General features: G+C 41.9%; 1 protein-coding gene across 1 annotated transcript in view; it reads left to right on the top strand.

Moving 5' to 3' along the window:
* The window catches only part of VPS53 (VPS53 subunit of GARP complex), a 1,983,995-nt gene that overhangs the window by 1,278,633 nt on the left and 689,277 nt on the right, over positions 1-16,085 (top strand). The window contains exon 14 of the mRNA XM_044054290.1: positions 4,413-4,655. Within this exon, the coding sequence (XP_043910225.1) occupies positions 4,413-4,655 (243 nt within the window). The remainder of the gene's footprint in view (positions 1-4,412; positions 4,656-16,085) is intronic.

Here is a 16,085-nt window from a genome sequence, read left to right as displayed (position 1 = left end):
CCTCTTGACTGAGAGTTGCGGATGATGGACCTCCTAGGGAAGCGGGTTTACACTTGAGCTATGTTTTCAATTAGGATGCTGAACTACCTGGCCCATGTCACCAGACTCCAACACGACCTGGTAAAGGAGCTGGAGGAGTCTCCCCCCAAGTCCATGTCGCAGGAGGACAAGGCTTTGTTCACTAGGATGGTCACTTTAAAAGCAGTATCTAACACGTCCATGCAACTCCTTTCACATGCTACAGAAGGAGCGGCTAGGGCGACTGGATCCGGCATGTCCATGAGGCGCAACGCCTGGCTCAGGTTATGTCAATTTTCTGGACCCTTCAAGGCATCCTTTGCCATTGCCCCTTATGACAGCTCTACACTCTTGGGTAAGACCGTCAAAGAGACATTAGTCCAAAGTCAGAAGGAAGGGAAGAACAGTGTCTGCCATCGGGATCTGCTTCTCTAAACCTCAAAGGTCCTTTTCTCGGAACCAGAGAGGGCAAAAGAAGATGTGGTTCCAGAAGTCACAGTATTCCCGGGACACTCAGGGCTCTTCTTCCTCCAGAGGCAGAGGGGGACAGAATGGATGCTGGCCCAGAAGCAGAGGGGGTCCAAGCAACTTTCGGTCTCAAGACCCTTTCTTGGACAGACTTGGGCAGCAACCCTGAGGGGTTGCCCAACTGCTTCTACTCTGGAGGCAGTCTGGGGATTGTTGTCCTTGCACCTAGCGGCATGGAAGTCCATAACAATGGACTGCTGGGTGCTTCAAATCATATCCAGAGGTTACTCTATCCCCTTCGTGGGTTCCCTCAAATCTACCAGACACCTCCCGAACATGCCACTCATGCAAAGGGAGGCAGCAGCACAGGAAATTTCGAAGCTGCTAGGAAAACGAGCCATCGAAACCATCCCACCAGATCAGTCTGGATCGGGCTTCTACTCCAGGTTTTTTTTGGTGCCAAAGAAAACGGGGGACTTAAGGCCCATTCTGGACATCTCTACCTTGAACCTGTCAGTTGCCAAAGAGAAGTTCCGGATGGTCACATTACAGTCCATCATGCCGTACCTGCAAGAGAGCGACTGGATGTGCTCATTAGATCTCCAGGATGCTTACTATCACATAAAAATGCACAGAAGCTCCAGGAGGTTCCTCCACTTCCAGCTAGGAGTCAATCATTACAAATTTCGAGCCCTACCCTTTGGTCTCACCACAGCCCCCAGGGTGTTTACCAAAGTGATGGCGGTGGTAGCGGCTCACCACTATGGCTTCAGGGGATTCAGGTCTATCCATACCTGGACGACTGGCTCCTCACTGCTCTCACCAGGTGTCTACTCTCCCAAACCAGGGATTATTTCCTGACTCTTGCTCTGCATTTGGGGCTCACAATCAATGCACCCAAATCTCTCCTAGATCCTGTACAGGTGATGGACTAGATTGGTGCCAGGATAGATGCTCTTCAGTGCAAAATATTCCTGACCTCAGAGAGAGTTCAAAACCTGAGGATGCGTGTGTCCCTGATCTACCACTCTCATCTCTCAACGGCGGAATCGATGTTGAGGGCCTTAGGCTCGATGGCAGCAACCATAACTCTTCACCGTGTGCTTGGTTACACATGAGAATTTTACAGTGGACTTTAGCTGTACAGTTCTCCCTGTTGGAACTGCCATTGACCTATTCAATTCAACTCAGTCGAGTCTGTCGGTCATCCCTAATATGGTGGATGTGCTCCCCCAACATTTTGGAGGGACGATCTTTTGTGCCATCCCCGGCCCAAACCACAGTGACCACGGATGCCTCTCAACTTGAGTGGGGGGGTATTGTTCGGGCAGAACAGTCCAAGACCTGTGGTCCCCCATAGAGACCAGCTTGCACATAAATGTCCTAGAGATGAGGGCGGTCCTTTAGCATTGCAGACCCTTCATGCCTTTTTTCCTCTGGGGACGATTGCTATTCAGTCAGACAACATGTCAGTAGTCTGGTATATCAACAAACAGGGAGGGACCAGATCTTACCCCCTTTGTCACGAGGTCATGAGAGTGTGGGAATGGGCGATCTCCACCGGACGCTTTCTCATTGCAACGCACATTCCGGGAAGGTCCAACATCCTAGCGGACAGGCTAAGTCAGACCATTCTGATGCTTTACGAGTGGTCTCTGAATCTGTCAATAGCGGAACAGACCTTCAGCGATTGGGGTCAACCTTGCTGCGATCTCTTCGCATCTCCTTTCAGTGCGAAGTGCAGTAAGTTTTTTGCTCTGAATCCCCTGCTGGAGGAGTCCTCTAGAGATGCTCTAGTTCTAGTTCTGTATGCTTACCCGCCAGTAACTCTCATTCTGTGGTTTCTACAGAAAGCCCGATGACTGGGGATTAAAGTGATCCTCATTGCCCCATTCTGGTGTCACCAGGTATGATTTTCCTTCCTTTGGTCTCCCCTTCTGACTCCGCCTTGGATCCTAGATCCCATTCAGAATTTAATTTCACACCCTTCGGGGGTGCCTCATCCGAATCTGGACAGCCTGAAGCTCACATCTTGGCTGCTCTAGTTCCTGTGATTGCTATGACTCCTGGACTGACCTCCTCAATTATATCTATTTTGGTGGCTGCTCATAAGTCTTTGACCAGGAAGGTTTATCGCAGCAAGTGGAAACGTTTTTCCCTTTGAGCTTCTCAAAGGAGTTTAGACTCTTTCACGGCTCCTATTTCTGCCATTCTTGATTTTCTAGCTGATATTTTTCAACACGGAGCTAGTTCTTTTACTGTCAAAGTTCAGTTGGCTGCCATCTGTCATTTTCATGTGGGCGAGAATTCTGCCTCTTTAGCCTCTTCCAGACTGTGTAAAGCCTTTATCAAAGGCACCTTTATGTTACCCCCCCCCGTCAAAGATCCAGTTCCCCCATGAAGCCTTACAGTGGTTTTTCAAGCTTTGGTCGCTTTGCCTTTCGAGTCTGCTGCAGCTGCAGATCTGAAAATTTTAGCTTTTCTGGTGGCTATTACCTCTGCAAAAAGCATTTCAGAATTACAGGCTTTGTCCATCAAAATTCCTTACATGATTTTTCACAAAGATAGGGTTTCCCTTCGAACCAATCCATCCTTTCTTCCTAAGGAGGCATCACCAGTCAATATCAATCAGACCATCAATTTGCCTGTGTTTTTTTCCTAATTTTACTAACAAGATGGAAAACAAACTCCACATGTTGGATGTTCATAGGCCGGTATGATTCTGTTTACACAGGACAAAAAATTTCCTTAAATCTGATCAATTGTTTGTATCCTTCTATATACCAATTTTGGGGAAACCTATCTCCAAGGTCACTATAGCTAGATGGATTTCTTCGTGCATCCTGCAGGTCTTTAAGGACAGAGGCATGTCTCCTCCAGGTCAAGTGAAAGCTTATTCCACTAGGTCCATGGCTATGTCTGTGGCCTGTTGGGTCTAGAGTGTCTTTGGATGATATTTGTTCTGCAGCTACTTGGTCCTCATCTCATACGTTTATTTCTCATTACAAATTGGATTTGACTTCCAGAAGGAGAGCATCCTTTGGTTCCGCGGTGCTCTGGAATATCCTTCCATGAGGGCCTCCCAGGAGTTTAGTAGCTGGGGAATCTGTCCCACTGGTTGAAGACCAAATGAAGTAAACTACTTCAGATAAAGAAGTTGTGTACTCACCATACCGTTCCATCTGAGTAGTTGTACTTCATTTGTCTTCAACCGTCCCTCCCGCCTTCCCCCGAACCATGGCATATGATCAGCCTACGGGCTGCAGTATAGGTCACAAGTAAAATGTTTTAGGTCGGGTTCTCAGTATAAGGTTCAGCAAACTCCATCTGGGGATGGAAGGCAGTGGAGGTGTATTATGGGTAAGGGGAGGAGTTTGGAGCTCGGAGTTGATGCTAGTAAAGTTGCCGGCTCAGATCAGATATGAATCTATAACCCACAGGTTGAAGACAAATGAAGTACAACTACTCAGATGGAATGTTATGGTGAGTACATAACTTCTTTATATATATATATGTATATATATATATATATATATATATATATATATATATAATAAAACACACATCAACCAACACAGACACGTATAATTTATGCGTGCATGAGTGGCTGTGTGAGCACACACACCCACACACACAAATATATATATATATATATATATATATATATATATATATATATATATATATACACACACACACACACACACACACACACACACACACACACACATTTTTTCATGTATGTATGTGTGTTCCATGAAAATTATAGTCACTGTCCCTTTCCTTTTATCAGTGCTGGTTATCTGACTTCATCTGATATCATCTCTTGATTACTACATCTTGTTTATTTTCTAGTGCAACAAATTTGTCTGTTTCCTGTTAGCACATCTCAACACCTTGATTCAAAAAATGTTTGTCTTTCCTAGAAACCTTGGTGAACTGATTGATAGATTTGTGGCAGACTTCAAAGCCCAAGGTCCTCCAAAACCAAATACAGATGAAGGTGGTGCTGTTCTTCCCAGCTGTGCTGACCTTTTTGTATATTACAAGAAATGCATGGTGCAGTGCTCGCAACTTAGTACCGGTGAGCCCATGGTTGCACTGACCACTATATTCCAGAAATACCTTCGGGAGTATGCTTGGAAAATTCTGTCTGGAAACCTTCCCAAGTAAGTTGAAAATGCCAACCACTGCCTTTGAACTGTCTTACGTGTTTGGTTTGTTACTGTTAATGTAATGTGTAAAGTATCAGCAGAAATGTGTTATTTTTGTTTTGGCCGGTAGTTTGAATTACTTTTGCATATTTTGCAGAAGTATTTGTGAACTGTTTTTCAGTTGTAATTCTTTGCAGTTCCATTTCATATATAAAGTTGACATGCTGCAGGATTTTGAATGTACTTAAGCTTCAGTAATTTTGGAAAGAAAAAAGACCACATTCAGAAATTGATCACAAAGTGTTTGCATTCCTGTTCACACAATGCTGAACACTCAGTATGCTCATTTTGAAGGAGTATTGGACTTCCGTAACGAATATATCTACTAATTGTGTGTCCTCCTGAATTGTTCTAGCTTCAACTACATGGCCAAATACGTGAACCTGTTAACCATACCAAGTCAGATGTTCCGCATACTAGTGACTGTTGCAGTCTTTATCTGTGAGATATCCTTCCAGTAAATGTCACTCAGGTTGGCCTAATTTCCAGAGCTGAACCTTCCCTTGGTGGCCTTGGGTGACATCCTGTCCTGTGGATGCAAACAGTTTCCATTTCCCTGGTGACACTGAAGTCACTGAGGTACTTTTACAGCTCTTTGACTTTGAAGTTAGTCTTAGTTAAGGCCTCTGGTGCAGCCACTCTTTAGGCCTCCACCCTGTTGGCTGATTAATATATCCCCCCAGACCAAAGCCATTATGAGATTGGCTGCCACTGAGGCTTCTCTGAAGACCATTGCTGCTGGCAGTCAGCTTATTAGTTAGATTGAGGATGGTAGCCCCTTGGTTTTCACAAGGAGGTTCATGTAGACCCTGTTGAAGTTTTAGTCCCCTGCCTGGACCATGGCTACCAGTGTGATTTCCCCATAGAAGCAGAGCTCTAAAGTACCACAGGCCAAACTGGTGCTCTCTGGCTTGCCTCAGTGAAGGTACTTTCCCAGACCTCTACATAAAAGTTCTTCCACCAGTCCCAGACTTTGAATTTCCTTAAATCCAAACAGCCAGCATAGATCCCTTCTAAGAGAAGAAGGGTGGCACCTCCCCACTGGAGAATTTTGATACCCCATACTCAAAGGCAGATGATCTGGCTTATGATGACCATCTCCCTTCTGCCATTGTTTATAACTTTGACACTGGGGACACTTTATGCTCTGCTTCACTACCATAAGATCTCTGCTTTGGGGATACCCTCCACAGGATGGAGGAGTTCCAGTGGGACTGTAGAGAATATTCAAAGGCCCAGATCAGATACAGATCTTTTATGGGCTTTCCTTTGCCTAGAACACTAGGTTTTCCTCCAGTTATTGATCTTATGAAGAAGATGTCTTTACTAATGTGTGTTTGTAGCTAAATTCCCTACACCTTGCTGTGAGGAAATCTGACCAGTCATGTTAAATCCATGATTCCCTCAAGTTCCTGTATCAGAACTCTTTGGTTGACCCAGCTGTGGTGTCACTGGATTCCAGCAAAGAGATCCTCTTTGACTCCATCCAGAAACCTCATTTCCAGTGACATAGACAAGTAGGATTCTTCATTGATTTTATTTATTTAATATTTGTTTACTGGGAAAGTCTGACTGGGGCAGAGCCCATATTCAATGGAGGCCCAGGGATAAATGCTCCAGCACACGTTTTTGGAATGTGGGAGGAAACCGGAGCACCAGGAGGAAATCTACGCAAACGCAGGGAGGACATGCAGACTCCGCACAGAAGGCACCCTAGCCGAGAATCAAAGCTCTTGCTGTGAGGCGACAATGTTAACTGCTACACCACTGTGCCTTTTTTAGAAAAATGCTTAAAAATCTACTACTCTGCCATTCAAAGCCTTAAATTACCAGGCCGATACCATGCTAGAAAAAAAAATGTACTTAATGGGGGACATTGTCTGTCTTCCAACAACATTGGTTGATGTGGATGAGCTTTTCATTGAGCTCCTTTGGCTGTAAGCTTAATAAAAACTTATGAGGTCAAATATGGGGGAGCTGGAGAATCACTCAGAGGGATCTGGGACCAGAGATGTTTGAACTACATTACCTCTCGCCCTTTGTTGCCAGGCACTCCACTCCAGAAAATGTGGTTATTGTACAGTGGATGCATCTTGCAGGTCAAAATCAACAGGGCCAGTTATTTGGAGACATGCCTGACTGTGGACACAAACCCTGCTGGACCATGTGAAGGCAGTACTGTTCTTTGTACCTTTGGATAAGGTTTTCCTGTTTGGACCCTCAACTTAAGGTATCTTCAGAAAACTGAAAGAAAAGGTAAGACTGTGCAGTTCATTAAGCAGCATTTTCACTTACAGGTACCTATGTTCTGCAGATATTACCTAGACAGATCTTGGCCTCCATACCCAGTGCAAGACAGAAGCAAGGCAGACAAGGGTAAGCATGTCCGTTTCAAGAGAGAATGGCAAGCATACATAAAGAAAACCTGTGGGCCATCAAGGCCGTGACCTCCAGAGGCAGTAGTTATGATGTAGCCCAACTGTCCCATCCACCTCCCAAAAATTCCATCCCAACCCTCCCTGCCCCAGACATGGACCTTCACCTTTCTTTACTTCCTTGGAGAATAGGGAGGAGTGTCCTTTCAGTACCAAATGGCCAAGTATGCCTGTTCTCTCCCTTGTTAAATGAACTACAGGAGCAAGGGACCATAGAACGAGTACCAAAACTAGAAGAAAATTCCAGTTTTACTCAAGGCTGTTTTAATGCCCAGAAGAGGAGGCACATGAAAACTTATTCTGGATCTGTCAAGACTGAGCAAATTTGTAATCACCCCCAAATGACTCTCAAAGGCTCCCTACTTCTTTTGTTTCCTCAGATCTTTTTGGTCACACTGGACCTGAAGGATGCCAGTCTACATATTCTCATACTCAAGAACCACAAAAGACTTTTAAGATTCAAAGCAGGTGGAGATCATTTCCAATTCACTTATTTGCCCTCCAGCTTGTCTGCTTTACACAGGGCCTTTACATAATGCCTGGCTACAGCTTTAGCTTTTAGTAGCACAAAGGACATCCATATGTACTATATCTGGAAAGCTGCCTGTTGCAAACTTACTGCTTGGAAGAGATATGGCAGACCTTGAATTTCACCCTTACATGTTTTTAAGATCAGTGGCTTTATTTCAACCTAGCCAAACTTAACTTGACCCCAGCAAAGAGAGTTATATTTCTGGAGGCATTGTTGAACACCAGTTTACAGAATAATTTTCTTCCAGAGGAGACTGTATTCTCTTCTCTGACCTTCTTATCCAGCGTATTGTAAAAAAAGGAGTTGATCACAAGAGACCTTGTCAAGATTCTAGGTTAAAGGGGACTTAAGGTATGGCAGAGAATGAAATGAGTATGCTGTGTTGCATTGGGCAATTAAAAAATATTTACAAAAAATTTCACAGACTTAGTTTAATATATCACTGCCACAGTTAAGAAGCGCAGTCTCCATGCAAATGCAGTAATCGACAAAAAGCATACAGAGAGAAAAAATTTGTGAAGGTATTAACAATGGCTGAGACCAAGCAACTTGGGTGGTCGGACCAAATGGCAGAGGTGGTGGCCTCATAAGGGAGAGAACCTTACAGTGGAAGGAAAGATGGACAAAATATACAGGGTTTTTAAAATAAGTGAAACCCTGCAAGAGTAATTAAAAGAATGATAAAAAGTACAGGAAATTAAGGGGACTGGCTTCTGCCCCTCCAATGATATTTCAGGGTTACAAAGGGATGCTGTGGAGTGTTGTGGAATTAGAATAAAGTGCTGGAGCCCAGGGTGTTGTAGGATAACAGGCAGATGAAGCTGGTGGAATTAGAAGATCATGCAAGAAGGGATCATTTCAAATTTACTGCTCTCCCAAAGAATGCTGGAGGGCAATAATTGCAAATAATTTATGGTTATCTAAAAATGGACAGGATTGTTTTGAGAAGAGATCAAATTGGAATGGACCACAGAGTTTACCAGCCCTGGGATACATCAGTGTGTATCCTGAGACCCATACTAGTTACATTTCAGATGCTCGAATTCAAAGAAAAAGTTGTCTCCTTATTATGGAAGATAGGGCAGACCATGAAGATTGACCAAGCTCAGATATTTGTGGAATATGATTATTCATTTACTTGAAGTCAAAGAAATAGATTGTGGAGTTTGCTTCCAGATCAGCAGACAGAGCTGAAGAGGACTATGGACAGTCAGCCACCCAGGGGGCAGGGCTTAACAAAAATGGGCTTGTTAAACCTTTTCCTGGCTTTCCAGCAAAAGACAAGAGACAGTCATAAACAAGTGAGTATCTACTCACAGGTGGTCCAGGAAACCATGAAAACATGCAAGACAAGCCAGACTTGGAGTCAACAAGCTAAAGAACAGTGAACTTTTAGTACTCACATCACCTGTGGCCAGCTATGCTGGTCAGTGCTGCTCATATCTGAAGGGACAAAACTATACTCACCGAACCTGTGGCCAGCTATGATGGTCAGAACTACTAGTATCTGAAGGGATAAAACTATTTGCATATTTTCAAATGTAAAAAAAATATTGACTGGGCTATGTTTTACCAGGTACCTAGTCCATGAGTTTTAAATTAAAAACAGAGTAAGTTTTGATAATTGTTGATGAAGTCAGGATGTGGCATAAATGATGGGATGGGGGATCAAAATAATTGGAAACTAGAGCTAAGCCTGCTATATTTGATTGCACGTTTCAAATGGAGTTTGTCGGATATGCAGTAATGGATAGAAGTGCTCACTTTGTTACAGTAGTGAATAACTGCTATTTTATTTAACTAAGAATTCATATCTAAAGGCGACAAAGAAGCATAGAGGGCAGAGTTTCCAGTGATCACAAGTGTAAAAGCTAGGATCACAACTTGCTCTCTTTCTTTCTGCGGCCCAAAAGTGCTGATGAAGCAGTATCACCTAAACATTGTAGTTTATATTCATCATCTTACACTTTCTGATCATGCACCAATCCTAGTGGAGTTATCCCCACCAGAAGTTGACATAGTGGATGATCATTGGAGATTTACAGTGTATTTAATGTATAACGGATATTTTAAGAATGGAGTTCAGGTGTGGATGAAGGGGCATTTGAGACAGCTAGCAGCTGAAAACAAAAACTTAGATGTTAAGTGGATGCCTTTAAGATAAGGTTGACTGTTGAGGTTAGAAAATCAGAAAAGAGGGCATGGGGAAAAAATTAAACTATTATAAAGTTACAAGACAAAGGGAAGAAAATGACAGAAGAAGATGAAGAGAATTTGAGGATGGCATGGGAGGACCTGGAAGAATGCTTATTGGATTTATGAATGTAGGTAAGTTGCGCTGAAGCTCACCCAATTTGTTATTAGTCATAAGTCGATAAAGATTTTGGCCCAGAGACTAAGGGAGCAAAAAGTAAGCATGTACATCTCTAAAGTAAGGGACCCTTCTTTGGGATGCGTAATTTGTGATCATCTAAAAATATCAGTGGTGTTTTAAAGACACCTGGTCTCTTTATATACTGAAGAAGTGTCTTGGAGAGGATTGGAGCAAAAGACAAGTTACTTTTTAGATAGCCTTCAGATACCCCAGGTAACGATGGAGGAAGAAAAAGACATTATAAAGCCTATTACTCTGGAGGAAGTGAGTCAGGCATTGAATAGGCAGCCGAGGGGGAAGTCGTTAGAGTCAGAGATATGGAGGGAAGGGGGGGGGGTGTTGATTCCACAAATTTGGGCTAGAACGTTCAATGATATTTTTACAAGGGGGTTAAATTCCAAGATCCTGGAGTGAGGCTGTCATAGAGATGATACCTAAGGAAGGAAAGGGCTCAGCAGGTCCAGGTGCATATAGATCAATCTCAGTATTAAATTACAGTTATAAACTTTTTATTACTATACTTGCTAAAACACCTTGCTGGAGTGTTACAGAGGATAATCCATCCAGACCAGTGTGACTTTAAAGAAGAAAGTCTAACCTTAGGAGGTATAATTGGTATGGCAAACAGGAAAAAAATTGCATTTGCCGAGAATGTTTTGCTCTGTATGATTAACCCAAGGTTGATATCCCACACCTTTTTATTTTTCTTGCACAATTTTGACACTCTTGTCGGGCTACAAAGTCAATATCTTAAAAACTAAAACAATAACAGTGAATTGCATGCCTACATTGTACCCTAGTACAGGAGTTTCCCTTTTATGGGGACAAATATGTGGAGTGATATTCTTTTGGAAGTGAGGTCCCTACAGTGCTGAAATTGTGAAATCCAGGTAGTTCCAATTATGAAAGACGTTAGTTGTAGTCAGATATGTTGGCAAAAACACAACTAAACCTGCTGATGATTTGCAGGCATATTAATAAAGTCAAATAACTTAAATGAGGATACATCCAAAAGTAGAAATGCAGCTTCGATCATTAAAGCCAAATGAAAAAATATATATCTGAGATTCTTCAATCAATTAAAAGATTTAATTACTGTTCGGTAGGTGAGCGCATACAAAAAGAAAAAATCCAAAGCTTTATATCAGAATTGTATTGCTGGCATGGCGTTTATATATAGCAGTTCAAAAACAATTAGCATATATTTATGGAAGTTTCCATTATGGTAAAGTATGGACTATGTAATTATATTGGAGTGATACTCGTCCTTAATTCGTTGTATAACCTATGTAATTTTTAATTGTAATGTAGTACAAATAAAGGCTTTCATTAATATGGAATGTACTGTAAAACAACGTTATTAAAGTATCTAAAAATCAAGACAATCAAAATATTGGTGCTTGAGTCTGTGCGGGTCCATGGGAGGGGACAAAGAAGCATAGAGGGTGTGTCTGAGTGATTGGTTATTGTTAAGAATACGTGATCAGACCGTGGAGTGGAGGGAAGTGGAAGGAAGTGCTGGAAGAGTCCAATAACCGAGGGACTGGGGTGTGGGAAAAGTAACCCAATGAGGGCCCGAGAGGACCAGCAAGGTAAAAGTACCTAGCCAATAGCAGTGGTGGGTAGGTGTGGCTTGTGAAAAGAGCAAGTGTGGGCGTGTGTAATAGTATAAGGTTTATGGATCGTAATGTGATTGGTGTTGATGGGGGAGCGAGGGTGGAGCTAATTATGGGCGTGAATGTATGTGATGTAGGAGATGGAGGTAATGATAGGTGTGTGTATGAAAAGTGATGGCCATTTAGGAGAGACTGTGGCTTGTGAGAGTCGAGTGGGGGCATGCTTAGTGGAGAGGTGTGCGAGTAATGACGAAAGAGTTTCAGGACGGGGTGAATTGGGCATGAAAGAAAGAGGTTGGTGGGGAGCTTGGACCAAGTTCAGTGGATAGGGGAATTAGTGGTATCAGGGAGGGGTAGATTGGGTGCATAAAGCTCCCATTGGATGGGTAAACAGTGGATGCAATTGGTGAGGTTTAAGAGGAGGGTCCTAAGTGAGGTGGACGGTAGGCTCACAGTAATGGGCATTAGCCATTCATGGTGAGGGACCGATAATATCTAAAAATAGTTGTAAGGTGAGGCACGTTGTCTTGTTTGTTTTCGGGTCTGCGTGGAAAGAAACCTGTAGGTGTAAAAACATTTGGATAAGCTTTAAGCCAATGTATATAATTTTTTTAAAAAACAATATCTTATACTAAATAATCATGGAGGATTGTGAGTTTCTAAATAAACCATGGTGGTCTAAGTGGTTATTGCCCAGTTTAATTGTTGGACAAAAATATTGTTCAAAGAAACACATTTGAAAATTTCCCATCCAGCTTCTTGGACCATATTTAATGGAAAAAAGTTTGGAAATTAAGTTACAAGTCTGTTCCGACTAGGAACAATCATAATGCCGTGCCTCGTGGTAAAAATCTGTAGGAACTGGTAGTGAGGAAAAAGCAGTAATTATGTTTTAATATTTTAATAACTTGATAGATTTGAGTAATACAGCGATCCTGTATGTGACTCTGTAACTACAGACTAGTGTTTAATTAGAATTCCTGTGGCTAAAAGTGGCATTTCTAGCTTAACTTCACCTGAAACGGTCAATACTAAGGGGGACTGGTATACGGTGTACACCAGCCTCTGGGCTTAGGGAAAATTATCGGCGAGTTAAAAATTGAATCGAGCCATAGTATTGAGGTACGTTGTGAAAACAAAAATATGTGGAGTGAGTCAGAATACCATGGGGTCTCGGGGCTATAGTCTGCCAAGAGGCAGTGAGATCCCTTTTAGAGCAATCGTAGGTGACTATCTGAGGAATCAGGCTTGGGCCTGAGTAGATAATGGGGGAACGTATCTGAGAGTTAGCCACTACCATTAGTCCTAGTCATACGGAAAACCGTAATTGATAATATCAGAGAAAAATGCCGTAACCACCCGATAAGTCTGTTACAGGGAGCTAAAGAGGGTGGGAAGGATATCAATCTTGTTTTGTGGGAACTGCCAGTGTGAGTGTTAGTGTCCCTAAGCACCAAATCTTGCAATTGAAATTTAGCAGAAAAATCATTAAATTTATATATATATATATATATATATATATATATATACACATGAGATCACATGTAAATATTTGTGGTGGAGATCGTAAAATATTGTGTGTATGAGATGATTCATGCATTTAAACCCAATATAGTTATAACATGTAATTAAGCTCACATTGTATGAAAAAAAACATATATCATAAATCGTATCCAAGACCAACACCTTCTGGAGTTCTGGATGGGTAAGGTAGTGGAAACAGCACCAAAGGAGATTTTGGAAGTAAGAAGGTGGAAGGTGTTGGTCTTGGATACCATGAGCAATATACAAGCTATAAAAAATGTTCCTTGTCCCCCTCCCCACAAGTATTATATGCCAGACAGACATATTCTTTCACTCTGGAGAAAGAAATGTAAGACAAATTAAGTAAGGTCCTCAAATCATTTCACTGGGAGGGAGAAAGTGATGCAGCCTAGGGAGTGGGAAGGACTTGGAGTTCCTCATCTGAAAGTGTACTTTTAAGCCATTCAGATAAAGTGGATATATTTATGCACATACATATACATATACAAATATTTATATATAGATATATATATATGTGTGTGTGTGTGTGTGTATGTATATATAAACCAAGTGTTGCATTCCAGACAGCCTCCCAGAATGGATTAAGTTGATAAGTGAGGCAGGAATAAAAATGGCTAGCAACAGGAAACTCTGTCCCTGGCTTGTCAGGGATTGTTACCAGGAACAAAAGACAAGGAACACACACACACACACACACACACACACACACACACACACACACACATATATATATATATGTATGTGTGTGTGTGTGTGTGTGTGTGTGTGTGTGTGTATGTATGTATGTACATAAGCAAAGCTTTGGCATGCATCCCTGGGGAAATCATTTTTGGCTGATCAGTGGAAGGAGGTTTCATTAGCATCGGAGGAAGCTACTAAGGCTAGAAAGTTCCAAATATTTGCATAGAAGTGCCTACATAAATACTTTTACACTCCACAAAGGGGTACGCAAGATGCAAGATGCACCTGTGTTCATCCAATACCTCTTGGAGATGTTCTGGAAAGGAGGTAGGCACCTGGGAACAAGTGTAGGGACATCCAAAGGTTTAATATAAGAAGGACCCTGGGGGAAGTTGATGTAGAATAAGGTGGAGCTTACTAAGGAACTTTACTTGATCAGCTGTGACCCAGAGATACAGATTAGGGACCACATGAAAGCTCTTGTCACCCTTCCCATGATAGCTAGGAAGAAGGCAATCACTCATATGTGGAAAAAACAAGCCAAGCTGGGGAGAAATTTTGGAATTTATGCAGGAGAGAAGAGTATTAGAAATCGGGTCTTTAAAGAGGAAGGGAGATAGAAGGATTGCTCCAAAATGGGGAAAATGGCAGGGGATGGTAGAATCTGACAGATAATGGGGAGAGTTAGAAGAGGATATTTAAAGTGTTAAGTGAAGATGAGGGCAGAAGAAAAGAAGTGAACAGGAGAAACTGGTGATTTAAAATGAAGTAGAGAAATTGATAGAAAACACTACCAATTATGGAAAGTATGGTGAAGTTCTTAATGAGTATAGTAAATAGTTAATGGGGTGGGGTGTGTAAAAGAAGATTAGTAAAAGAAGTTTGGTAAAGCATTAATGAGCACTTAGAGTGCATACTGCTAGGAAGCTGTATATGGAGGTTAGGCAGGCATAATGATTTGAAGTGTTGGTATTGGACTGGATTTATAAGGAGAAGGGAAAAGGGAATTAAAAGGGTAAAATTGCTAAGAAACTAGCAGAGAAATTTGTCCTCTTTGTATGACGAATATATACATTGTTTTTAAGTTCGTGATCAAATAAATGTGTGAGAGAAAAAAAGATCAAGTTACATGGCATCGTGCATTCATATAGTATCACAAGTAAGACTTTACAAAGATTCAAAGAAACTTTATTGTCATTTAGGACCACACAAGTGCAGTCTAAACGAAATTACTAATGTCAGCTCAAGAGAGAAATGCAGTGCAAATAACATAAATACAGCGGTATCAGAGAATAACATAAGAAAGAAAATAACATATGACATGCAAGAAGTAGTTCGCATTACGTGAACACACTCAATACCCATTGTATAATGATAAATAAATGCCCATCACCAAACCCTTCACCAATAAGATAGATAATAAATATAGACTAGTAAATAGCAGCTGTTTAGTCACCGTATTCCACGTGTTAACCTTAGACGTAAATTAGTATAGTCATCATATTACATAATTGTAATGCTGGCGTAATTGCTCAGAGCAGCAGGATTATGTGAAAAAAGAGGCTTCAGTGTATCAGGTATTATGGGTGGTGTCCGAGTTAATAAGTCTCACAGCTGTAGGATACAAACTGTTCCTGAATCTGGTAGTCCGACACCGGAAGCTGTGGTACCTCTTTCCAGACACAAGTTGTGACAACCATTTGTGGGCTGGATGGGTCAAATCAGCTAGTATTTTGTATGTCCTTGCTCTTGTAAAGAAAAGCTCCTGAATAGAAGGGAGGTTTGTACACAAGATTTTCTCATCCACCCTCACTGCCCTCTGTAATTTCTTCTTCTCAGCAACTGTGCAGTTGCCAAACCATGCTATGAAGTTGCTAGTGAGAATGCTCTTGATAGCTCCCCTGTAAAAAGTGGTAATAGCAGACAGTGGGAGCCTGGCCTTTTTGAGCTTTCGTAGGAGGTGAAGCCTCTGTTGAGCCTTCTTAACTATGTAGTTGGTATTAACAGTCCAGGAGAGGTCATCTGAGATGTGCAAGCCCAGGAACTTGGTTGTTTTTACTTTCTTTACTACCTCCCCTTTGATGGTGAGTGATTAGTGAACTGTTGCCTTTCTCTTGAGGTCCATAATCATTTCTTTGGTCTTATTAAAATTCAGGTCCAGATTGTTCCTGTCACATCAGGCAGTCAAAGTGTTCACCTCAT

This window comes from Protopterus annectens, chromosome 13.part0 (assembly GCF_019279795.1).
Source record: "Protopterus annectens isolate FY-2018-M chromosome 13.part0, PAN1.0, whole genome shotgun sequence".
NCBI classification, from domain to species: domain Eukaryota; kingdom Metazoa; phylum Chordata; order Ceratodontiformes; family Protopteridae; genus Protopterus; species Protopterus annectens.
Note: the sequence above shows the minus strand (reverse complement) of the source record. Positions and strands in the feature narration are given on the sequence as shown.